Genomic DNA, 24,986 nt, shown 5'->3' with positions numbered 1-24,986 from the left:
AAAAAAAAAAAAAAAAAAAAAAAAAAAAAAAAAAAAAAAAAAAAAAAAAAAAAAAAAAAAAACTAAATTAATGGAAAAATACAAAGTAATACAAATAGGAACTGTTAAAGGGTTCGTGGAATACATTTTCAATCCCTGTCCTGATCTAATTTAGTTTAAACTAGAAAGAAGATTCTCTGTCCCATTTAAAACGACTTCTCAGAAGGTCCTGCAAGGACCATCACCCCTTCTAATCCATTGTAAACATGTTAAGCGACAATTTTGATGATATTATATACACATATTCTTGACTTACCCGAGCTCAACTTGCAGAATTCAATTTTTTTTTTCTGTCTTTTTAGTCATTCGTGCCAAATGGATAAGATAGATTAGTTATGTGTAGTTTAGTCTTCGTCAAATGAAAAAAAAAAAAAAAACACGGATGCTCAATGAAAAATCCTTGTTATTTTAAACTTTGATAACACGGGTCTCTATCTATCTAATAGGCATCCTCTACACGAAGAACACTCATCTATCTTTAAGATGATTGTTCTTTAATTCTCAAAAACCAAGTTTTCTCCAAGAAAAAATAACGGTTGATTGTCGAGATGGTAACTGAGTGTTTTCTTTTGTTTTACAACACTCATTCACTTCGACTTATTATTATAATCCATAAAAAAAAAAAATTAACAGTCGCTTTAGCTTCACTTAATCTTAAAAAAAAAAACAATTATTTTATCGTTATTATAAGCTATATAATAGTTTACACAACGTCATGTTAATTAAGATTAATCATTTGGATTTGATCGAGTAATTAAATATTTATTTAAATAATTAAAATAGAAAAATTCAATTATGAAGAACACATTTAGAGTCGTGGGGTTTCCCATTAAAGACTTGTTCATTCAAATTGCATTAGTTACAACCATTGCCAGCTTGTAAATGAAGACTTTAGATAATAAAAAAATAACTATAAATAATCTAATCTTTTAATTACAATTTAATTCTCCGACATTCAAATTTTAAATTCAGTTAATTATTTAAATTTTTTTTTATAAATTTATAAATATTTAACTTAAAAATAAATAAAAATTAAAAAATAATAAAGTATACAAAATACTTTATTTTTCGTAGAATAAAAGTGATATAATTTGTATAATTCAATCTTAATTAATTAAATATACTTCCAAATTTCTTGTATTAATCTTGCATCATCCTCAAAGCTGACAATTATTATTATTTAAAAAAAAAAAAACAATGACTTTATTCAACTTTTTTAAAGCAAAAAAATAATAATTTCTATTATTAATTTGCATTTTTATTCAGAAGTCAAGGACAAAACTTGGTCAAATCAATTAATAAATATTTGATTTCCTTCAAGTGGCACTATTTTATTATATATATTTAAAACAATCCCGCGTTTTTTAAAAAAATACTTTTAAAATCAAATATGTTTTATTATTTACGTAAATAATAAAATATCTCCCTCATTAATTTCAATTATTTATTTTATTTTTTAAATTTTTATTAATTTTATTTATTATTTATGTGAATAAATCTAAACCAATAAATTTACCGGTATTGTTTTTTCAAGATTAAGAGGTCACCGTCAACTATTATTCGTTGAAATTTAAATCCTAACTGAGAATGTTTGCATAACCCACCGCAACTAAATGATGCGAGAAAGTTATCTATTTATAATAAAATAAATTAGAAGAATATGAAAATAATAATATATGGAAACATATTTTTAGTAAATATTTGCCTATAATAACATATCAAATATGATATATACTCACATGAAACATGTGTCGATCGGATAAAAGCTCAACCAAAGATTTCATAAAAGTTATATTTTCTGAGCAGATAGTGGAATGACTCTGATATCATGATAAATCGTCAATAAATTCAGTTTCATCGTATATGTTTTAATATATTTTGGTATTTATTGAATCTAATTAAGAGAAAAAAAAAAGTTTGACTTAGAAAATATTACATAAAATTTGAGAAAATATAAAGTTTTTGACATGGATGATTCATAGGAAGCCATAATTATTAGCCACAAAATCCCAAGTGCTACCAAAATCATCTTCCAAAAGCTCCTCCACTATGCCATTTTCACAAATATTTGGCCATTCAAACTCTGGAAACTCATTCGCCAAATCTTGAAGCAAATTGGCTGCTGATTCGGAGTTCGAACACAACGAAGAAGTAGAAGTAGACGTAGAAGATGAATACGAAGTTGTTGCGGCTGAGGAAGACGAAGCACATGGGACTAGAATTTCGTGTGGCTCAATTAGAGGAACTTCTTCTGTGCAGAACCCATCGATAATGAAGTCCATCATGTTTGTTCCATTACTTGCTACCTCGAACTTGGGCTCTTTTGGTGGTGATGATTGTGGTGGAGGCTGCTTTCGTTGAGATTTGCGGCGGTTTTGGTCCTTTTGAGGCAAATGAGTATCGTCGGTTGGGGAAATGGGCTTGTGAGTTTGAGGGTCGATTGCCATTTTTCTTAGCTTCTTTTTTATGTGGGTGTTCCAATGATTTTTTATCTCGTTGTCTGTTCTTCCCGGAAGATGGGAAGCAATTTTTGACCATCTAGTAAAAAAAAACAATAAAATAAGTTCGTTTCAAAATTAAATTAATTAAAAAAAAGAAAGAATAAAAAGAAGCTAAAAAGACCTGTTCCCGAGTTGAGAATGAAGATCAATGACCATTTTCTCCTCATATTCCGACAAAAGACCTCTTTTTAAATCCGGCCTCAGGTAATTTGTCCATCTCAACCTGCAACTCTTCCCACATCTCAACAATCCTACAAATTCCCGAAACATAATTCAACTAATCAGACATCAAACACAACCATTTTCTCAACGTCACGAAACATAATTCAACCAGTCTGACATCAAACATCAAAACACGACCATTTTCTCGACATCAACGAGGAGAGAGAAAGAGAGGAGTACCTGCAAGTTTAGGGACAGCCCTCCAACAGCATTGGCCATTGTTAAGGATGAAGGAGATGAGCTTCTGGTCTTCTTCAGCAGTCCATGGCCCTTTCTTCAACCCAACTTTATCACAGCAAGGTTGCCTTCCCATACTCAAACAAATTTCTCTCCAATTTCTCACAGACGAGTAAAGTTATCAACTCCCAATGAATCTCTCACTATATATATACACACACATATATATATATAGTGAGAGATTCATGGTCCATGGATATGGAGGAAAAAGACTTGGCCTTTACTTGAGCTAAATGTAGCCAGGTGGCAATTTCCTTTTTTATTTATTTATTTTATTTTATTTATTTATTTTATTTGAATATGAACACTGAAGTATATGAAGATTTACGCGTACCAACTTGTGTGATGTCATTTTCAAAATTTTCGCCCCCTCCATTTATTTTATTCCTCTCTTTTGCTTTAACTTCAAGCGATTTCTACTCTATTTCTCCGTCATCCTTTCACATTTTATACTAAAACACGACTCTCCATTTCTAGAAATTATTTTATGAAACCGTCGGAGTGTGGCTGATAAATTTTTATCGTTGTATATAGAAACATCTGTACCGATCATCCTTTCTCATTTCATACTAGTCTGTCGATCTCAAAAAATTGTTTAATGAAATCGTCGCAATGTGACTGATAAATTTTTATCGTTGGATGTAGAAACATCTGTATCGATCATCCTTTCTCATTTCATACTAAAACACGACCGTCGATCTCAAGGCATTATTCAATGAAACTGTCTAGAAAGATTTTGTTCCCATTTTTGTAATTATATCTGTTTTTTAAATTGAAAAATAAATAAATATTTTTTTAGTATTTAAATTTAGATTAAAAATATATACGTTGAAAGTAGATATAAAATAAAGAAATAAATACTACTTTTTTATTTGAAGTTAGACGTATATTATACTAAAATAATATATATATATATATATATATATATATATATATATATATATATATATATATAATTTTTAAAAAATGAAAAAAAAATTAAAATGAATCTTAAATTTTATAATTTTATAATTAATTAAAATAATATACGTCAGAGTGTGAGCGTAATTTACTCGAAAATATATATATTTTTTCTTACCAACTCCAAAGCATATTACTTTTCTCAATTTATTTCAATACCATAAATTTTCATTTAATGAACTAATAAACTATTTTTTTTATTAAAATAATCACCAAAATTGAAATTACATATATATAACGTTTTGAAAATAAATTATAATAATTAATTGACTTTAAAAATGGCATTTAAATGACCAATTTTAAAAATGATAATTAATTTTTTAAAAGCTCCCATAAATAAAAAGCAAACCCTACCATTATCACGAATTTATAAATAAAAAATTTAAATATGATAGGAAAATGTGTTTTTAAAAAATGGAAGAAAAATGAACCGAGAGTTTATTTTCAACGCATATAAGAATATGGGTCAAAGCCCAACTTACACGTTGGGCCCAACCCAATAAGGACGTGTCTCGGGTCCAGCCCATGACCCAACAATATACTAAATAGTTTTTTATTATTTAAGTTAAAATTAATTTGGTCTTCAGATTAATTAATCTTCCAATAGAATGCTGACAAGAAAGAGGTTTCCACACGCGTTATGCTCTGATCCACTCTTTTAGGGTGCCCTATCCACTCTTTTAGGGTGCCCTAACATTTACATTGGCACATCATTCGGTGTTTGACATTGATACCATTTCAAGCGTAATACTAACTAACATTATTATTCGTTTTGGCTCATTATTTATTATTGTCAGCTTCACGGTTTTAAAACGTGTCTGTTGAGAAGATTTTTCCATATCCTTATAAAAGAAATGCTTTAGTGTTCCCTCTCCAATCGATGTGGGATCTCACAATCCACTCTCGCCCAAGCCCACCCTACTTGGGCTTTATCTTTTTTTTTTTTCAATGTTTTTCACGCTCAATTCTATAATTTAAATAATAATAATAATAATAATAATTACAATAATTCGGATAACAAGAAAGAGTAACAATATTCATGTGTGTGTATATATATATATATAAATTCCAAAAATTTTCAATTGTTTCAAAAATATTTTTATTTTTTCATACAATATTATTCTTAATATTTTATAAACATTTTTAAATTATCTTTAAAATAAAAATTCTTTAAATTAAAAATATATCTATAATTAGAAAAAGACAAACTGTTTTCCAAATATGTATATTTTTCCAATTGGGTTAAATTTTTAGGGTTTTGAATTTAAACTTCTCTGTAATTCTACTTCAAAAAAAAAAAATAATAATATCGAAAATAAGGCTAAATTATAATATATATATATATATATATATATAACTATCTTTAAAATAAAAATCCTAAAAAATAAATGAATTTTTGTATTTATAGAAATATATCTGTAATTTTACTTTGGAAATAATGGTAATAAATATTACAATAATAAATAATTAAATAAATAAAATTTGTATGAAAGTTGCAATATTACCCTTAATTTTTTATAAACTCTGTGTCTATAAATACTCCCTTTAAACTCCCGTTTTAACTCACACCAAGGCAATGGCAATGGCACGATCATACACCGTCTTCCTCCTCTTACTCGTCTCCGTCCTGTTTTTCCTCACGTTCTCTCTGCAATTGGGTGTGGTATGAAGTCCTTTAAGCTATTACTTTTTCTTCTCATTTTTGATATTCATGTAATGGATTTTTGATTTCTGCAACAGGCTGAACCAAGCCTCCGTCCTTCAGGTACTCATCATCTTGAATCTTGAATGAAATAAGAGCTTTTATTTGTTTGAGTATCAATTTGAATGTGAGTGTGATGGATGAATAGATTGCAAGCCGAGGTGCGAATATCGATGCTCGGCAACGTCGCACAAGAAGCCGTGTATGTTCTACTGCCAAAAATGTTGTGCAACATGTCTGTGTGTGCCTCCTGGGACCTCTGGGAACAAGGAAGTTTGTCCTTGCTACAATGACTGGAAGACTAAGGAAGGACGTCCTAAATGCCCTTGAAATTCATTTGCTAACACATTTTAAACATCTTTAGAACTCTTTGGTTGTTGTTTGCTATCATAATCTGAACACATCTAGATTTAGATCCAAGGAAAGTGTTTTGAATGAGAGAATAATTGTAATCTTGGTCACTTGAATAAGAGGAACATTGCAATCTTGGTTGCTTCATCTCCAGCAAAGTATTGAACTTTATGCATGAACTCGGCAATTTCCTGCCAAAGACAATATTAATCATAAAATTTAAGCACAGGGGACGGACAATATCTGCGCTCAAAAGTAAAAAGCACAGAGGACGGACAATATCTGCGCTCAAAAGTGTACTCACTAAATTCTATCAGTCCAACTCACTCAAAGGAAAAGCACAAAAGACAATATCTATCAGTCCAACTCACTAAATTCTTGTCAATGCATGAGACCCTATTTCAACCAAACTCCAAACATAACCATTTTTCCAAAAAACTTATCCAAATCTTTCGATATATCATTCCATAAATTTAATTCATGACATAAATTTAATTCATGACATCAACTTCACAAGAATAGTTTACTACTACGAGCGGGCTTTTCAAAGAGATACTTCAATAGGTCCATCCTTGCACTCAGTGTATAGTTCAAGATGCAGTGGTAGTGTAGACATTGCAAGGTTGAGCACAACCTTATTTTTCTAGAATCGTATACCTTCTCTCATTTGTTGAGGACATACGGAAAATATACTAGTTCACCCCAACTCAGGACACTGCATGTTCTACTATATGTGGAAATTACAAATGGCTCTCACCTTACACTACAAAACCACTTCAAGAAACCACAACAGTAGTGAACTAGCCTTACACAGAGAATAAAACTCTCTACCCCAGCAAAGAGTAGCTGCCAACAAATGTATTTTTCAAAATCATTATAGCATCACAACAGTGTAAAGTAGTGTTGAGCGGGTGTTGGCAGCTGGGGTGTCCAATTGGTAGCGTGGAAATGCCACATACGGCGTCTCAACGCCTGTCTTTTGCAATAGCCTCATGCTCTCCGTAGCATCTCAACGTTGTCCTCTCTGGCCCTCTAGCCTGTAACATAGTTTCGACTTCACAAACACAGTAACAGAATTTGGTATGGTGCAAATCAGTTTGCAACCATTTGGTAGCTACTCTGTTTTCCTGGACTCTAATCTCTGGTACAAATATTGGGCAACAAAGAGATACTATTTGGGAACTAATTTCAGAACAGATTCCTGTTCAGTGGATTCATTGTGAACTTAATTTTTCCACACAAGTCAGTCATTTGGGAATAAAAGCAAGTCGTTTTGAAATTTTACACAGTTTATTCATTCCTTGATCCAAAATCAAAAGTTCACGAGTAGAAATTTCAATGGGTACAACCATAATATTAACTGTGCAAGTCATCAAATCTGTGTTACACAGGTGTCCTATTATGTTCTTCTATGGATGTTTACTACATAGAATCACAATTAAAAAGTTCAAGAACGTATACTACGTAGACCCCATACTCGTGAACATAGAATCATCAGCAAAAAGAGAATCTCCTCGTCAAAATAAAGTGAATGTCAAGGAAAAAACCGTCTTCGGTTCTTTTCTTTGGATCATGTAATTATTGTAACTTATGTAGTTCCAATTAGGATCACTAATTCCCAACAGACAAAAACATTAGTTCAATTGATCAGTAAACAGACTAAAATCGTTAAATGTAATTGCTCTCAGAAAAAGGCCAAAGTTCTCCACATGCGAAAGCTCGAAGCTGGTGAATCCTAAAACGTTTAAGCCCAGAAAAAAAATTACTTCAAAATAAGAGTCGTCAGGCGAAAAACAATCACAAGAAGAATATCTCCTAAAAAGCTTAAATGAATTAGGATCAAGACACAACCTCAGCTCGCTTCGGTGTGGTTAAAGCAAAAACAATCATCATCGAGCAGATCAATTTCACAAAACCACATTTAAAATAAAAAAAAGATCAGAAACAAGAAATCGGGATCGGATACATCAATCGATGCGTTTGACGAGGGTTTGGGAAGCAAGAAACAAATGAACAATCGAGAAATGGCAAAACCGCTAGATAGATCGGCACCATGTAGTGCCGTTTTGAAATCGATTTCGCATCGCATCTTTTCGTACTCCCGAGATGCCATGGATAAAAACAAGCAGAGTGAATCAAAGATGACGCATTGAGAAGATTTCGACTAGGAAACTAAACAGAAAGAAATTGCAAAAAATATAAAAGCACGCGTGATTTTTAAGCACTGCGAAGACGAGATATTTATAGTGGAACAAAGTTAGGGTTTCTCACTGACCGAGTCAACCGAAGAAATTTTGGAAAATCTTGTTAAATAAACTTTAATTTTAATATTAATTATTCATTGTTCATTAAAAAAAAAAAACATGGGTAAGTATGTAACTTAAAAATAATTTTTTTTAAATTAAATGCCTCTTAATTTTTTAATTTTAAAAAATAACTAATTTATGTTTTTTTTTTGCTATACATTCATGATTTTTTAAAAACAATATTAAATAAAATTTAAAAGTTTACTTCTTACACTTCAATGACTAATATAATTTAAAATTTAATGATCGATCAGAAGTAAAAGTTTACGAACTAAACTTATAATTTAACGTATATTTTTCTTTGAGACTAATTAATCCCTTTTAATAATAATTTGGTAAATATTGGTATAATATTTATAATTTAAGAATAATAATAATGCCTTGATTTTCAAAGGAGAAAAAGTTTCACATTCGAAATATCATATGTTTCTTTCAATCTTATTTTCGAACCCCCCTTTCGAAAATCTCTTTAACTCGTTTTCTAAATTTTTTTTTTTTCAAAATGGAGCTAAAGGCTACCTTGTTGTAGGCGATGCGATCCTAAATTGGCTTGACTTATAAGTGTTGGGAGGAGTGAGCGAAGCACAATCGTAAAAGTCTCGGTATTGATCATAATAATAATAATAATAATAAGGCTTTCATTCCAAAAGGAGAAAAAAATAAATGTTACATAGTTTGAGTAGAGAGCTAATAGCCTAATATATAATTCAAACTCTCCAGAACTCCATCTTGACTTGTACAAAATTGAATGGAGGAAGAGAGAAGCAACCTAAAACCTACTCATTATCACCACGGCGGGAGAATGTAACTCATCCCACACTAAGGATCATCCAAAAACAGAGCAGCAACAAGAAGAAGAAGAAGAAGAAGAAGAAGAAGAAGAAGAAGATGTCTACAACCAAATGGAACCCCCAAGCAGGGCCCCAAACATCATCATCAATGCACAACTCAATATATTATACTCATAATCGCTTGCAGAAGAATCTGATTTCGTGGAGTTCATTGATGGGGCTGTGATGTTTGCCGTGGTGCCATTCCTCCCAACACTGCAAAACCCAGAAATTCTCAGTATCTGATGGAGTTTATATCAATAAAGAATGACACAATGTTTATGAAGTTTACCTTTCTGAGAATGAGCAGGATCCACGACCTGCATTCATCAACACAACAGAAACACAAGTTAGTTTTAAAGATAAGCAGAAAAACACAAGGAAAGTGATGAATTCTGCTGGGTCTGTCTGATCTTACTTGGGTTACTGGTTGTAACTGCAGCCACTCCATTGAAGTCACATGAACCTGATGCTTTCCCCATTTGATGATAATAAGCATTAAAAGCATATGTTGCATGAGCCATCACATTGTCGGGTTCGTAGCATGGCTGCCCTTGGAGCAACGCTGAACAATCCACCCTGCCAGGTCCACATGCCCAATCTAAGGCAGCCTGCAGCATCTTCGGGTCGGCTCCTTCCTTTGCAGCACAGTACGTCGGGTTCATCGTATCATTCGCTAACACAAGTCCCGATCCCGTCAAGCGCAAAATGTATATAGGCTTTCCATTTGCATCAAACAGTCCCCAGTTCTTCTCAGAAATTGGCCCAGGTTTCATGTCCTCATTATAGAGCTCATAAATGTAAGTACTAACAGGAACCCCTGGATGTTTAGGAGTTCCAGTTTTGTTCAGCACGTGCCTGATTAAATTGCTATTGTAAGTGTTTGCATTATCCAATGTTGCATCAGGCTCATTAGCGCCACCTTTTGATGGCCAGCCTGTTTCTGAAACTACAATGGGTATGTTAGTGAAATTTAGAGAAGCCATAGCAAAGTAGGCTGCATCGACCAAAGCATCGAAAACATTGGTGTATCGAAGAAGCGTGTTCGAATCAACAGCTTCTTTATTTGAAGGGAGAGGCTTTAAGAGTGCATAATCCAACAAAATAAAGCCATCAGATTGCATATAGTCATAATAAGGATACACATTGAACATAAGGAAGGAGTTAGTAGATTGCAAGAAACCAAGCAAGGGGACGATTACAGAATCCAATGATGCATTGAAGAACGCTTGTGAAGGCGGAAACGAATCGAGAATAATCGAAGAAGAAAGCGGTGTGGAGACCTTAATCTGGTGATCAAGATTGGAAGCAACAAGTGCAGAGTGAATGTATTTCATGGCATTGACAAGGATTTTAGCTGCATTAGGAAGTTCTGTTAGAACCTCAGAGCCAACAGAAATTGCTGTAATGTTAGTAGCTGGATAATGGGCTATCACATTGTGATTAACCCAGTTAGCTGCAGTGGAGTTTGATTGTCCAATCCCAAGAAGCTGTTCATTAGGAACAGATACCATAACTTGAATGCCTGTATTTGCAAGTGCCATCAGCATCCCGCCATCGGCATCGTATAACCGAACATGTCGAATTTGTTGAGCTTTCAGGAGGGCTACTACTTGTGTTGGATGAGGCATAACCGATAGATCAGTTCCTATATTCACACCAACAAATACATCTGCAAGAACAAATCCCAAAAATGGTGAGGACCCCATTAATCCGTTTTAGGAATATATGCCTAAACCCTTAGATTTAGCAATGAATTTAATATAACATCCAAGAGAATAAGAACATATTTAACAAATTAAATATACCCTCACCGATTAGTTTAATCTTTTCGGACTTTAGTATTAATAAAAGCTCCAAAGGTTTGATTAAGAACAATAAATTTTTTTAATGACAGAGCAGCAATCATTCACTACCCATCCAACTACCTCTCTTGGGCATTTAATCAAACACCTGACCTACATAGATTCAAACACATTCAATGCGGAATTTTCCCTTTTCCACTATTTGTATTTGGGTTTTTTTGTTCTTGGTTCCTCATATTTCACACGAATATGAAAATAAACACCCATAAAACCATGGAAACATCACATTTCACAAAACGAAAACAGCTGGTGAGTTAAATCAGGCACCAAGACACCAAGACACCAAGAAAAAAGCTCAGATTCAGTCAAAAGAACTCAACAAAGTTGAGGAAAACAAAGAGAGAAATGAAAGTGAAACAATCATCTCTCACCTTCAGCAACGGCCTGCAGAGACAAAAGAGAGAATATCAAGAGGAGAAATGAAACACAGACACCCATTTGAGACTCCATAGCCGTCAGCCCCTTTCCTAGAACAGAGCTTGAAGAAACCCAACAATGGAGAAAGAAAGAGAGAAAGGAGAGGGGAATCGGTGAAAGGACAGAATGAGTGAAGGCAAGTTAAAACCAAGGTAAAGCAACCGGGAAAGAGTGGGAAAAGATGCGGGGGAATATATGGGCAAGAGAGAGAAAGGTGGGGCCCATGGGACCCACATTTCACGTGGATGCTTCTTAATCTCTGATCCATCCAGGCAGTGAAAAAACCGACTAACCCATGCATTGGCCACAAAGGTAAATTATGATCCTTCTCCTAACTTTTACCGTTGCTTTATTTTATGGTTAAACAAATATTATAGTATTTATTTCTATTTCCACATTAATTAAAAAATTTCTATAATAACTAAAATATATTTTTATAGTTTAATAGTAATTTCATATTAAAATAAATTTTTAAAGCTCTAAAATGTCGAACAATGTTAGATGAAAGTGTCTCACGGCGGTTAATTTAGGGAATGGTCGTGGGTTTATGATTAAAGAATACACTATCCATTAGTGAGACCTTTTGGAGAAGCCCAAAGCAAAGCTACAACAACTTATGCTCAAAGTAAACAATATCATACCATTGTAGATAGTTTGTTTGTCTAACAAATAAAAATGGACAATATCACACGGACAGTGAACTTTTATATGCAGCATTTCATAAATTTTAAGGTAACATATTACAAGAAGTATGGAAATTTAAAATTTAATTGTAATGAAGTAAAAAAATAATAAATAAGGCAAAAACGTGGTGAATATTGGAGGCAGTAAAAAAAAAAAAAAAGGGAAAGGGGCCCATTTATGAAATAATAATAATAATAGAAATAATAATAATACCAGCTGGTTACAACGGTCATATGTTTTTTCTGTTTTGTAGTACTTATATAATTGGATTGATTACTTTTTGACGGTTTTCGTACTGTTTTATGAAATTTTCTTGAACCATGTGAAAATTATCCGTTTATTTCCTTCTTCTTTTAAATTTTTAAAATTTAATAGACACAAAATTTACTAACGATAATCAAACAAAAATAAATAAATAAAATTAGGAGATACTTACGATAATCAAAAAGAAAAAAATAAGTAATTTGAAATCGCTTAGAAGTTGAAAAGAAGGAAGAATGAAGTGAAGAACAAAATGTTCAAAATTTGTCATTTGCCACAAAAGATACCTAAAAAAAAGTGCCTTCCAAACGACAAAGAGTAGAATCTAAGAACGGGATAAAATAAAAGCACTACAACCCAATAAAAATAAAAGAGAAATTACGAAATTTCACAATGTTACGATATTATTCATTTTGAGCATAAAAAACTCGTATTAATAAAGATGTATTTCTTAGTTATGTCAGAATTTAGTACAACTTATTTGAATTAGTTATAAAATATAGGATATTCCCAATTATTTAATATTTAAAAAATATATTAGTTAGGGAATATATGTCAGATATTAGTAATCAGTTAGATTTGATCAATAATATATTTTATTTTATTTTCAAAATTTAGTTAGTTTATATATATATTTTTTTTGTAGGTATTAGTTGGTATCTACTATTCACACTTTTGACTGAAAGATATTGAGTCAGTTAGTATTAGAGTTATGCCCTAAACTTAGTCATGCCAATAGAATGTTAAATTCTCAAATGTCAAACAAATGACTCCAAAAGAAGAGGGAGTCGAACCTCCACAAAAATATAGTAAAAAATGACTGAAGACTCCAAAAGAAAAAGGAGTCGAGCCTCGATTAAGGAGAGGGGTACTTTGTTCGAGGGGAGGTGTGTTGGATGATGAAAGTCCCACGTCGGCTAATTTACGGAATGATCATGGATTTATAACGAAGGAATACTCTCTCCATTGGTGTGAGACCTCTCCGTCTAAAGCAAAGCTTTAAGAGCTTATGCTCAAAATATTGTAGATAGTAGTGTTTGAGAGCTTATGCTCAAAATCTGTGAAAGGAAGTTGTGTTTGGACAATATCACAGTGGAGTAACCAAATAGTTTTGGTATTGGCCCTATGTTTTAGGCATTGGATGGGTAAGTTTTTAGAAATTTTATATGCGATTCATTCACAAGACGCGAAAGCTAGGAAACTGTTTCTCGAAAATTCCAGATGCTCGAACTAAACGATTTCTTGGTTCAAGAAGTCTTGCTCGGATTTCAGCTGCCCGTTGATGCCAAACGCGCTCTGGGGTTCTTCCACTGGTCGGCTAAGAGGAAGAATGTCAATCGTGGGTTTCAATCTTATGGTATTATGATTCATACTTTAGTGAAAGTGCGGCTGATAATTGATTGTAGATTCGCTATTGGATAATTATGAGGTGACTAATTCATCTCCATTTGTTTCGATTTATTCATACAGACTTGTGCTAAATTAAGGTTGATTGATTTTGCTTTGCCTGTGTGTTCCCATTTTGAGGGTTCTCGTTGAGTTATCGTAAGGTTTGGAAAATTTATGAGCTAATGATCCGGAAAAGACTTCGCCCAAATGCGATTACTGCTAGAACCATGATTAATTCGTTATGTAAATAAGGTAAATTGCAAGAAACTTCTGATATGTTGAATAGAATCCAAGGCAGTCGTTGCTCTGCTTCTTTGATTGTCAATGTTTGTTTGATTTACACGCTGTTGTGGAGAATGTTGCTGAAAAGTATGGTTATTGATGACATTGCTTATTCATTGATTGTTTATGCTAAAGTAAAAATTGGGAATATAACATCCGCATGGGAAGTGTTTGAAGAAATGTCTGAAAGAGGGTTTCAGGCAAATTCTTTCACTTATACCTTGTTTATCGGTGTCTATTGTAGAGATGGGAAGATTGAAGAAGCTCATTGCTTAATGCAAGAGATGGAAAACATGGGTTTGAAGTCATATCCTGAGAGCTTTAATCTGTGCTATATCAGGACATTCAGAAGAAAGCTCGAGAATGTGTGAGAAAATGTTAGAAAGAGGGTTTCTTCCCAGTTGTTCAGCTTACAATGTGGCAATAGCTAAGATTTGTGAGGAAGGAGATGTGAAAAATGTTAGAAATCACGAACCTTCGCAATGGTATGATATTGTCCACTTTGAGCATAAGCTCTCGTGACTTTGCTTTTGGGTTCTCCAGAAAGGCTCATACCAATGGAGATGTATTTCTTACCTATAAACCCATATGATCATCCCCTTAATTAGTCAACGTGAGACTCTCTCGCAACAATCCTCCCCTCAAACAAAGTACACCATGGAGCCTCCCCTAAGGCTTATGGAGCCCTCGAACAGTCTCCCCTTCATTGAGGCTCAACTCCTTTCTCTGGAATCCACTTCTTTTTCTGGAGCCATCGAACAAAATACACCGTTTGTTCGATACTTGAGTCACTTTTGACTACTCCTTAGAGGCTCACAACTTCTTTGTTCAACATTTAAGGATTCTGTTGACATGGCTAAGTTAAGAGCATGACTCTGATACCATGTTAGAAATCACGAGCCTCCACAATGGTATGATATTGTCCACTTTGAACATAAGTTCTCGTGACTTTGCTTTTGGTTTTTCAAAAGGGCTAATACCAATGGAGATGTATTCCTTATTTATAAACCCATGATCATCCCCTTAGGACTCCGACCCAACAATCCCAACCAAAAAGGCTAATGCAATGTTAACCATTTTATTAGATAAAGGGTTTTTTTACCTGATAACACCACTTACACCAACCTAACCTTAGGGTATAGGAAAAAGGGTGAAATTCAGGAGATTCTTGAGCTTTATTATGAAATGGAAGCAAGATTACTATGTCCTGGAGTGTCAGTTTTCTTTGCACTCATTGGGAGCCTTTGTCAATCTGGGAAATTGGAGGAAGCAGAGAAATATTTGAAGATCATGAAAGATAGTTCTACCAATATATCAAACATTAACCTTGTTCAACTTGAAGAAGGGTAATCGAGCAAAAGCTCTCGAACTGTATAATGAGATGATGTTCAATGGATGGAAGAGTTTCTGTTTTCCAAACATGTGCAGGTTTTGACATGGAACTGACCCGTTGATCTGCACTTCCTCGGACAGAGTAATTAACATATAAAGAAGCTACACGTTTGAAAGGTAATTTTTGTTGGCTTTTATATATTTATTCATTTATGTTTACTTTGCAAGAACTCAGAGCTATTCTAAATTCAATAGTTAAAAATCAATTATTGACTGTTTGTTTGGCCTAGCCTTTATATAATAAGAGAAGGGTCAATTCAAGTGGAGCTTTATCTTCAAGAAAACATTGGCTGTGCTTTCTGTTGGCTGTTTGTGCTAATTCTTGAGGCTACTTATCTGCATTTTTAGTCTGTATATGAACGGATCAAGAAGGCTTAGACAGTTGTTAGATTCAATGACATGTTGCTTCTCTCTTTTGTCAATAAGGAACTTTTTGGCTGGCCTCTCTGGTTAGTTTCGAGTTACTTTTCTTTAAGTTTTGAGCTCCACTTATAACAGCCCAAGCTCACCGCCAGCAGATATTGTCCACTTTAGCCCGTTATATATCGTTGTCAGCCTCACAGTTTTAAATCACGTCTGCTAGGAAGAGATTTCTACATCTTAATAAAGAATATTTTGTTCCCCTCTCCAACCGAGGTGAGATCTCACAATCCACCCCCTTGGGGACTAGTGTTCTCACTGACACACTGCCTAGTGCCTGGCTCTGATACCATTTATAATAGCTTAAGGTCACCGCTAGTAAATATTGTCTGCTTTGGCCCGTTATATGTCGTCGTCAGTCTCATGGTTTTAAAATGCGTCTGCTAGGGAGAGATTTGCATACCCTTATGAAGATGCTTCGTTCCCCTCTCCCACCGATGTGAAATCTTACAACACTTCTAATGGGCTCGTGGAGTCGCAAGGTAAATAGCACATTTGGGGTATAGCAAAACTTTTAGGATTGAAGTTGATGAGAAGATAGGGAGGAAGAAGAGCTCCACTTTGGAGGAAAGCAAGGTGATAGAAATGTTATTTGGATCAAATTAGGAACACTATTATAGTATTACTCAAAGCCAAGGTTTCAAGTACCTAGAATACTCTTCCTCCTTCATATTTCAGTGTATTGTGTAGTTCTATTCTGGTTGAATCTGGTTGAATGCAGGAAATTCCTTCTAATTTTCTCCCTCAACAGTCAAAACTTTTACTCAAACTTTGGTGGTGATAACTACGTGGGTTTGCTTGTTGTTGCCCCTGCATTACTAAATAATGTCATTGGGATGACCTGACAATGTGACTTTGTGGGCAGCACACTTTGTGAGCTGTTTCTAGAACTTATTTATGGCTAGTTTTGATGATTGATTGGCCATTTACATGCACATATTCGTTTCCTTGGTAGAAATCGAGCCATTGGAGCAAAACAAATGATTTGAAGGAATGATTCAATTGGCCAAAAAATGGGTGAACAGATATCCAATCAAGGAAGTCCGAAGACCGAAAGGAGCAGCGTGAATTGTTGCCCAAACCGAAGCCAAAAAGCAGTCAAGGCAGCAATGAGACGCCACTGAAGAGAGTTGCAATGGTGTTTGTAAAAGCCTAAACTCCTAGTAGGAGACATTGTCCTCTTTGTGCTTCCTTTATGAACTTCCTCAAGGTTTTGAAACGTGTATGCTATGGAGAGATTTCCATACACTTATATGGAGAATGTTTCGTCACTTCTCCAACCGATGTGGAATTTCACCATTCATCCCTTTGGGGATCCATCATCCTCGGTTCATGCCATCCCATACCAGAAAATTATATATATATATATAGTAATACTTATTAGCATTAATTGATGTCAAATGAGGATAATAGTAAAAATAATTTATTAACCTTAAATAGGAATTTTGTTTTTACAAATAAAATAGGAAATTAATAGTAAAGCCTAGAAATGGAAGCCCGCAACATCTTATTAATTACTAAATCCATCCATAATTTCTATAAAAGAAAATCAATTTAAAATAGGAAATTAATACTAAACCCTACAATTTTCCATCTTTCCATTACCATTAAAAATCAATTTAAAATAGGAAATTAATACTAAACCCTACAATTTTCCATCTTTCCATTACCATTAAAAATCAATTTAAAATAAACAAATTTATAGATGTCGCACCTAGCCCCTAAGTTTCTTTTATCCATATGACCTTTCTTGTGGGGCTCGATCTACACGTAGGTAAAGATGTACACAGGACGGGACTAGAAAATGACACCTTTGTCTTCGTTTCCATCCTACATTTAAGTCTCCGTCTTCACAAAATTCACCATTTTATTTTATGGGTATCGAGAGAACAATTTTCACAAAGAATTTACAGGTATCGAGTTTTCATAGAAAGATTTTTTTAGTCTCTATTTGAACGCACCCGTTTGAATGAACATGTCTTTTAAGCTATTTTGGCTTTTACCGACACAACACGAGTGCTCGACCATAGGTATATTTTACAAGAATATGTCTAGTTCATATGCTATTTTTGTCTTCATGCATCTCTCTACTAAACTTATTCTCGAAAGAACCCTTAAAATAATAGGATTTAAGAGAATATGTGTGATTCTTCCCCTGTGTTCATAATAAGAGGAATTTCACATCATCTTCAAATAAAGTAAATATTCGTAAAAATGAATCAATTACAAAAGTTGTGAAGCTTTCGAAAAAGAAAACACATAAAAATAAGTAAAGAGAATTTAAGAACAAATATGGTATAAAAAAAATGTTAAATAATGTAATTTTGTTGGTGTGTTTTTTTAGTATTTTAAAATTAGCATATATTTACATTAAGTTAAGAGAAAAACAAAAATATATTATTAATTTTGAAAACCATTCTAAAATAAAAACTAATTAAAAATTAACAAATAAATAAATAAATAAAATAAATATATATATATATATAATATAATATAATATAATATAAGATGTACGAACTAGTAAATTTTTTTTAAAATAATAATATTTATTACATGACATTTCAATTAAAAAATAAGTTAAATTAATAAAAATACTCGTGAATTTTATTTATTGTCTAAAAAAATATTAACTTTCAAGATTTTCAATAATATTCTTAAATTACCATTAATTTTGAATAAAAATTGTTAATATTGTATTTAAAAAATATTTTAAATTTTTTAAAAAAATATAATTTAGTTTCAAAATTTTTATTAAAAATGCTCATAAATTTTGTTTATAAGTTAAAAATTCAATGTTTATTATTATTATTATTATTTTATGAATTTAACCTAAAAAATATAATATAGAAAAAAAGAGAAAGAAATTTCCGTTAGAAGTTGTAACGGCGTTAAGTTGAGTTTTGAGGGTAACTTTCTGGATGGGTCCTCGGCGAGTGATGATCCTGAAACCGATGTTGACGTCTGAATCTACTTTTTTTAAAAAAAAAAACAAAATTAATTTAATTTAATTTAACTTTCTGGTGGGGTCCATAAAACAGAATAAAATAAATATTAAAAAAAGAAAAACGAAATAGTTTGTTGCAATGGGAAGGCTTTGGACCTAGGCGCGTGTAGAACACGCAACTTAAAAGTAAAGTATGATTGGGGTCTGGTAAATGACGTGGCAAGAGTTGTAAGTGAATATGGAAGTTGACCCTCTTTACTATTCTCTCTCCTCCTGTTCCCACGTGGATCTTGCCTCGACTTCCACGCTGTCCTCACGCGACTTCTCACCGAGTGCACACCACTCTCTCTCACTTTTTTTTTTTTTTCTAAAACACCAATAATGTTATTATTAAATCACTATAAAACTATTATTGTTTTAATTTTTTTAAATAAACATAAAGTTTATAGGTAAAAATTCGCTAAAGGCAACAAAAATATAAAATGAAGATTAAAAAAATAAATTTTCTAAAATTAAAAGAAAAATTATTTTTAAAATATGATTAAGAATTCGAATATTTTTTTAAAAAATCTTTGTATATCAATAACAAATGCTATTTATAAAAATATAAATAAATATCTAAAATAGTACGTTGATGCTCCTAAATAAAATGAAGTGGATAGACCACATGGTATCCTGCCAAAGGATTCGGTTGGCATTGAATTTTGATACGTTACAAAACCTCATAGTATTATGCCATTCGACCGCTACCATTCTAACGTCCAAACAAGTATTAAATTTGAATTAACGTGAAGCTAAATAGGTGTGTAATGCGTATATTTAGGGAATAGCACTCTCCTCTTATAGATGGAAGTGTGTCAGAATTCTCCTGTCATGTCTATGAACTCGAGCTCATTTTTTGCTAGTAATGTATTTAGACGGTAGGTAGGTCAACTCAGAAAATGTATTGGGCTGAATCCGAGACAACCGCAACGCTGCCCACGATATGGTCCTATTTAAAAGACGGTCTTAATGAGATCATCCCACATGACGTGTTATTATCTAACCTAGTAGATAAGTATTTGATAATAATGCGTTTTTGTCTAAGTCCACATTGGTTTGGAACACAATTAGACCTTTGTTACTCGAAGAAAGAAGTGTTTTGTCGGAAGAACATTGCCCTCCCTCCACCTCGTCTTTCCATAGCTATAAACATGGACTTAGTCCGGATTCAAAATCAAGTGGCTAAGACAGACTATTATGTTGATATTGTTCGATTGGATTTTCGCTCACAACTTTTTTCTTAACTACTTCAGTATAAATGCATAATTTAGACATTTTTCGGTGGCTCAAAATGAGCGTTAACGGCATGTTTAACACATGTAAGTCAATCAGAACCTAAACCGAACCCGAAAACGAGCCGGAGATAATAGAAAGAGACAATACGACTTAAATAGATGACTTGCTCTAACATAATTATCATATAATTTTCGAAATAATAATTAAAAAAAAAAGGGCATAAAAATGTTATGTTATATTATACAGGGTATATACCATATTTAAAAGCGCGTGAGGAACACGGAGAGAAGTGAAGGAGTGGGTGAGAGTGAAAGGCGACGGGCAAAGGGAACAGCATTTCACAGCTGGACCCCACAGTTGCCATTAATTTAAAGTCCCTACAACACAACCCATATCTTTTTTTTGGAAAATAAATTAATTTATAACAAAGTTTTTTATATTTTATATTATTTATTATTGTACCCCAAAAAAATATATATTTATCCATGGCTCCTTCTTTTTCATATATATCTCTTTCTTTCCCCCATTTCCCAAAATTTTCACTCTCTCCCACACAAAATTATTCATGTTGTTCCTTATCTCCTACTGTTTTCCCCTTTCCTATCATGTTCTACCTGAAAATTTTTGAGAGAACACCAATCTGCTGAAACCCGAATTCTTCTGAATTTTCCCATTTCATTTGCAATTTCATGGTTGGGGGATTTTGATTTTTCTCTACTTGGATTCCTCGGTTGTTCTGTTTAGTTCAGATGAAGAGGGAGCTTGAAGAGGATAGATCTACGGCGGATGCTGGCCGGAGGGTTGTAAAAGGGGAGTGTTCTTCAGTGTCCGGTGGGAAACTGAAGATGTGGGAGGAGGAGGAGGAGCAAGACGCTAATGGCGGCGGCGGCGGAATGGATGAGTTGCTTGCTGTTTTGGGATACAAGGTTCGGGCGTCGGACATGGCGGATGTGGCTATGAAGATGGAGCAGTTGGAGATGGTGATGGGAACTGCTCAGGAGGATGGGATTTCTCATCTTGCTTCTGATACTGTTCATTATAATCCTTCTGATCTCTCTGCTTGGGTTCAAAATATGCTTTCTGAATTCAATAATTCCACTAACCCTAACCCCCAATCTTCTCTGTATTCCGATTCTCTCCACCGGATTCAATCCACTACATCGTGTTTGTACGACGACGATTCTGAGTACGATCTGAGCGCCATTCCTGGTGTTGCGCTTCTGCCTCCTAAAGATTCCTCCACAGAAATCGAAACTCATTCTCGTAAGCGATTGAAAATCGGAGGGGAGAGTTCGGGTCATTTATCACCGTCGCCGTCTTCGTCTTCACCGCCGTTTGTTACCACGGCAGGGATTGTATCTGAACCGTCGCGGCCGGTGGTGGTTGTGGGGGAGGATTCGCAAGAGACTGGGATTCAACTTGTTCACGCTTTATTGGCTTGCGCAGAGGCGGTGCAGCAAGAGAATATGAAGCTCGCTGATGCATTGGTGAAGCATATAGGATTTCTAGCGGCGTCGCAAGCCGGCGCTATGAGAAAAGTCGCGACGTATTTCGCCCAAGCCCTAGCTCGTCGGATATACGGAATCTACTCTCCTCAAGACGGGCTATACTCCTCCTACTCCGATCCCTTACAGATGCACTTTTACGAAACCTGTCCGTATCTGAAATTCGCGCATTTCACTGCCAATCAAGCCATTCTCGAAGCGTTCGCGACGGCGGCGAGAGTTCATGTAATCGATTTTAGTCTCAATCAAGGTATGCAGTGGCCGGCGCTGATGCAAGCGCTCGCATTACGTCCTGGAGGTCCGCCGGCGTTTCGATTGACTGGAATTAGCCCGCCGCAGCCGGATAACACGGCGGATTCGTTGCAGCAAGTCGGTTGGAAGTTAGCACAAATGGCAGAGGCCATTGGTGTTGAGTTTGAGTTCAATCACATCGTGTGTAGTAATCTGGAGGATCTCGATCCGGCGGCTCTGAAGATTCGGCCGACGGCGGTGGAGGCGGTGGCGGTTAACTCAGTGTTCGATCTACACCGGTTGTTGGCTCGACCTGGAGCGATAGAGAAGGTTTTGGGGTTGATAAAGACGACGCAGCCGAAGATCGTGACGATTGTGGAACAGGAAGCGAACCACAACGGGCCGATTTTCCTGGACCGGTTTACTGAGGCGTTGCATTATTACTCGAACCTGTTTGACTCGCTCGAGGGGTCATCAATCGGGTTCGAACCCGCGAATGAGGACGTGTTATTGTCCGAGGTTTATTTGGGGAGACAGATTTGCAACGTGGTGGCATGTGAAGGAACGGACCGAGTTGAGCGACACGAGTCATTGACTCAATGGAGAACTCGGATTGAATCGGCCGGGTTTGACCCGGTCCATCTCGGTTCAAACGCGTTCAAGCAGGCTAGTATGCTTTTGGCCCTCTTTGCTGGCGGAGAAGGGTACAGGGTGGAGGAGAATAATGGGTGTTTAATGCTTGGCTGGCACACTCGACCGTTGATTGCCACGTCAGCATGGCAACTCGCTCCCAATGGGTCGAAGTGAGTCGACTCACTGGGTGAATGACTGAGTTTGTGGACCTGTTTTTTCTTTTTTTCTTTTTTTTTTCCTGCCTTTTTATTTGGAGGGTGGATTAATGATGATATATAATAAATAATATAATTTTTGGGTTATGAAGCTTTACAATAAATATGGTGAGGCCTTAATTTAATTTATATAGTTTTTATTCACAATAATATTTGGAAATTTTGTGCTGAGTTGGATATTATGATGTGACAAATAGGTAGTAGAAAATAAATAATAAATGACCTGTCTGTCCTAAGCCATGTGCATGACCTTAGTTTGTTTATTGCTATTTATTTCTTTATTAATTTGTCAAAAATTAATCCCTACAATAAATAATTTTATGTCTATAGCAGATATTGTCGGTAAAAATTTTCTCTTATAAAAAAAAATATTTTATTTCTCTCTCTAATTAACGTGAGATCTCACGTTTCACCCCTTTCGAATCTCAGCGTTCTCGCAGGCACACCATCCGGTATTCACTCCCGTCGGGACACAACATTCTTGCTGGCACACACTCGATATTGGTATGTTTGGACCGTTAAAAAAAAAATAAATAAATAAAAAATCATAAGAATCTTAAAGCTAAAGTAATAAGTAGATGTGTCAAAAATTAGGCATCCTTTCAAATCATATTATTACCTATCCAAACATTTTGCTATCTCTAACTTAAATCTCTTTTAATAAAGCATTTCAAGTTTATCTCTTATGTAATTATGAAGGTTGGTAATGAAATTATTCGAATGAGTTAATCACGTGACCTACGTCTACATAATTCTCCAACTCATTATATCACAAATTAAGCGCGACAAAATCTAATATTACTAATTGAAACATATAATATTTGAGAAAACGTTGCATTACATGCAAGTCTCATAAGAACGAGTCGAGTTCGCCGTCAGAAACCATTCCTACACACCTTCATAAGAAGATATAATATGTATACCGGTACATTGAAGCAGCCCAAGCCCACCGCTAGCAGATATTGTTCGCTTTAGTCTGTTACGTATCTTTGTCGGCCTCACAGTTTTAAAACGCGTCTATCAAGGAGAGGTTTCAACATTCTTATAAGAAATGCTTTGTTCCCCTCTCCTTCCAATGTGGGACCCAACGTTCTCGCTGACACATACATGAGGTCTAGCTCTGATACCATTTGTAACAGCCTAAGCCCACAACTAACAGATATTGTCCGTTTTAGCCCGCTACGTATCGTCGTCAGCCTCACGATTTTAAAACGGCAAGAGAGAGGTTACCACACTCTAATAAAAAAATGTTTTGTTCTACTCCCCAACAGATGTGGGATCTCGCATACATATTCTAAAATACTAAGTTTAACAACGTTTTTTTCGATTTTTTTTTTCTAGTTCAACCATTACATAAACGAACAATGAAACCAAGCACGGTAGGAGACTTAGGTTTTCTATTCCAAAACATTTGATCGAACGTAGAACAAAGAACTACAAAAAGTATTTAGATGCATGCATCGTACTATAAAAGTTGTTAAAGACGAGGTTTCGTATGGTTGAAAATGAAAGTATCATAAAAGAAAAAGGTGAGAGAATATTAGAGTTTTGGGTACAAATTAATTAATGGCCTCTCGAAGCTGAGATGGTAGGAATGAATTAATTAATGAACAAGTTTTTTTCGTACACACTATTAGTCAACATAAATCGGATGCTTACTCATTTTTGGAGCTATGATTGAAAAAGTGTACTCATTTATACTTGTATTGATATTATATCGATATAACTCGACATCATATATGATAGCTAAATTATTCACTTATTTTTTCCGCTCCTTCACCATTAAGTATTGTTTGACATGATAGAACACTTTCTCGATCTTTTTCGTTGTTACACTAATTGTGAAAGGTGTTTAGCTTTTTCTTCCTACCTAAGGTGTTTGTTGAGATTTTGAAAGGTGAATGTGACATTTAATTTTATTTTTTCTATGAAAAGTGAGATCCCACGTCGGTAGGAGAAGGGAACGAAACATTCCTAATAAGGGTGTGAAAACCTCTCATACAGACACGCTTTAAAATGGTAAAGCTGAGGGTGATACGTAACAGATCAAAATGGATAATATTTATAGCGGTGGGTTTTGGCTGTCATTAATGGTATCAAAGCTAGACACCGGGCAATGTGCTAGTAAGAACGTTGTGTCCCCAAGCATTTCTTATAAGAGTATGGAAACCTCTTTTTAGTAGACGCATTTTAAAAACTGTGAGGCTAACGGCGATATATAACAAGTCAAAACGGACAATATCATAGTAGGTTAGGAGCTAAGATTATAACACCTAAGATTACGAGAATGATTGAGTAGGCAAAAAAAAAAAAAAAAAAAAA

At 34.4% G+C, this 24,986-nt stretch overlaps 4 protein-coding genes, 1 long non-coding RNA gene and 1 pseudogene across 5 annotated transcripts; 3 read left to right on the top strand and 3 right to left on the bottom strand.

The window, feature by feature from the left end:
- Positions 1–1,988: 1,988 nt before the first annotated feature.
- On the bottom strand, positions 1,989–3,124 carry LOC111445079 (transcription factor MYB20-like). The gene is made up of 3 exons (XM_023083300.1): positions 2,943–3,124; positions 2,662–2,791; positions 1,989–2,577 (listed from the first exon to the last, which is right to left on the bottom strand). Exons 1-3 carry the CDS (start codon positions 3,073–3,075, stop codon positions 2,016–2,018), a joined length of 825 nt encoding a protein of 274 aa, XP_022939068.1. The 5' UTR covers positions 3,076–3,124; the 3' UTR covers positions 1,989–2,015.
- A 2,364-nt stretch (positions 3,125–5,488) lies between these two features.
- Positions 5,489–6,208, top strand: LOC111445081 (protein RSI-1-like). The gene is made up of 3 exons (XM_023083302.1): positions 5,489–5,622; positions 5,700–5,724; positions 5,810–6,208. The coding sequence occupies exons 1-3, from the start codon at positions 5,536–5,538 to the stop codon at positions 5,989–5,991; spliced, it is 294 nt and encodes a 97-aa protein (XP_022939070.1). The 5' UTR covers positions 5,489–5,535; the 3' UTR covers positions 5,992–6,208.
- Positions 6,209–6,451: 243 nt separating this feature from the next.
- LOC111445083 lies at positions 6,452–8,218 on the bottom strand. Its single transcript, XR_002710787.1, has 2 exons — positions 6,714–8,218; positions 6,452–6,646 (listed from the first exon to the last, which is right to left on the bottom strand). It is a non-coding gene; the product is annotated as an uncharacterized LOC111445083 (long non-coding RNA).
- A 714-nt stretch (positions 8,219–8,932) lies between these two features.
- LOC111445076 (glucan endo-1,3-beta-glucosidase 2-like) lies at positions 8,933–11,587 on the bottom strand. Its single transcript, XM_023083296.1, has 4 exons — positions 11,385–11,587; positions 9,567–10,820; positions 9,441–9,468; positions 8,933–9,364 (listed from the first exon to the last, which is right to left on the bottom strand). Exons 1-4 carry the CDS (start codon positions 11,461–11,463, stop codon positions 9,211–9,213), a joined length of 1,515 nt encoding a protein of 504 aa, XP_022939064.1. The 5' UTR covers positions 11,464–11,587; the 3' UTR covers positions 8,933–9,210.
- LOC111445157 lies at positions 11,557–17,189 on the top strand (annotated as a pseudogene).
- Positions 17,190–20,565: 3,376 nt separating this feature from the next.
- Positions 20,566–22,751, top strand: LOC111445074 (DELLA protein GAI-like). The gene has a single exon (XM_023083294.1). The coding sequence runs from the start codon at positions 20,830–20,832 to the stop codon at positions 22,621–22,623; it is 1,794 nt and encodes a 597-aa protein (XP_022939062.1). The 5' UTR covers positions 20,566–20,829; the 3' UTR covers positions 22,624–22,751.
- The last annotated feature ends 2,235 nt before the right edge of the window (positions 22,752–24,986 follow it).

The sequence above is a fragment of the Cucurbita moschata genome, unplaced genomic scaffold (assembly GCF_002738365.1).
Source record: "Cucurbita moschata cultivar Rifu unplaced genomic scaffold, Cmos_1.0 Cmo_Scf00007, whole genome shotgun sequence".
Classification (NCBI taxonomy): Eukaryota; Viridiplantae; Streptophyta; class Magnoliopsida; order Cucurbitales; family Cucurbitaceae; genus Cucurbita; species Cucurbita moschata.
The sequence above is the reverse complement of the archived record's forward strand: the minus strand, read 5'-3'. Positions and strand labels throughout refer to the sequence as shown.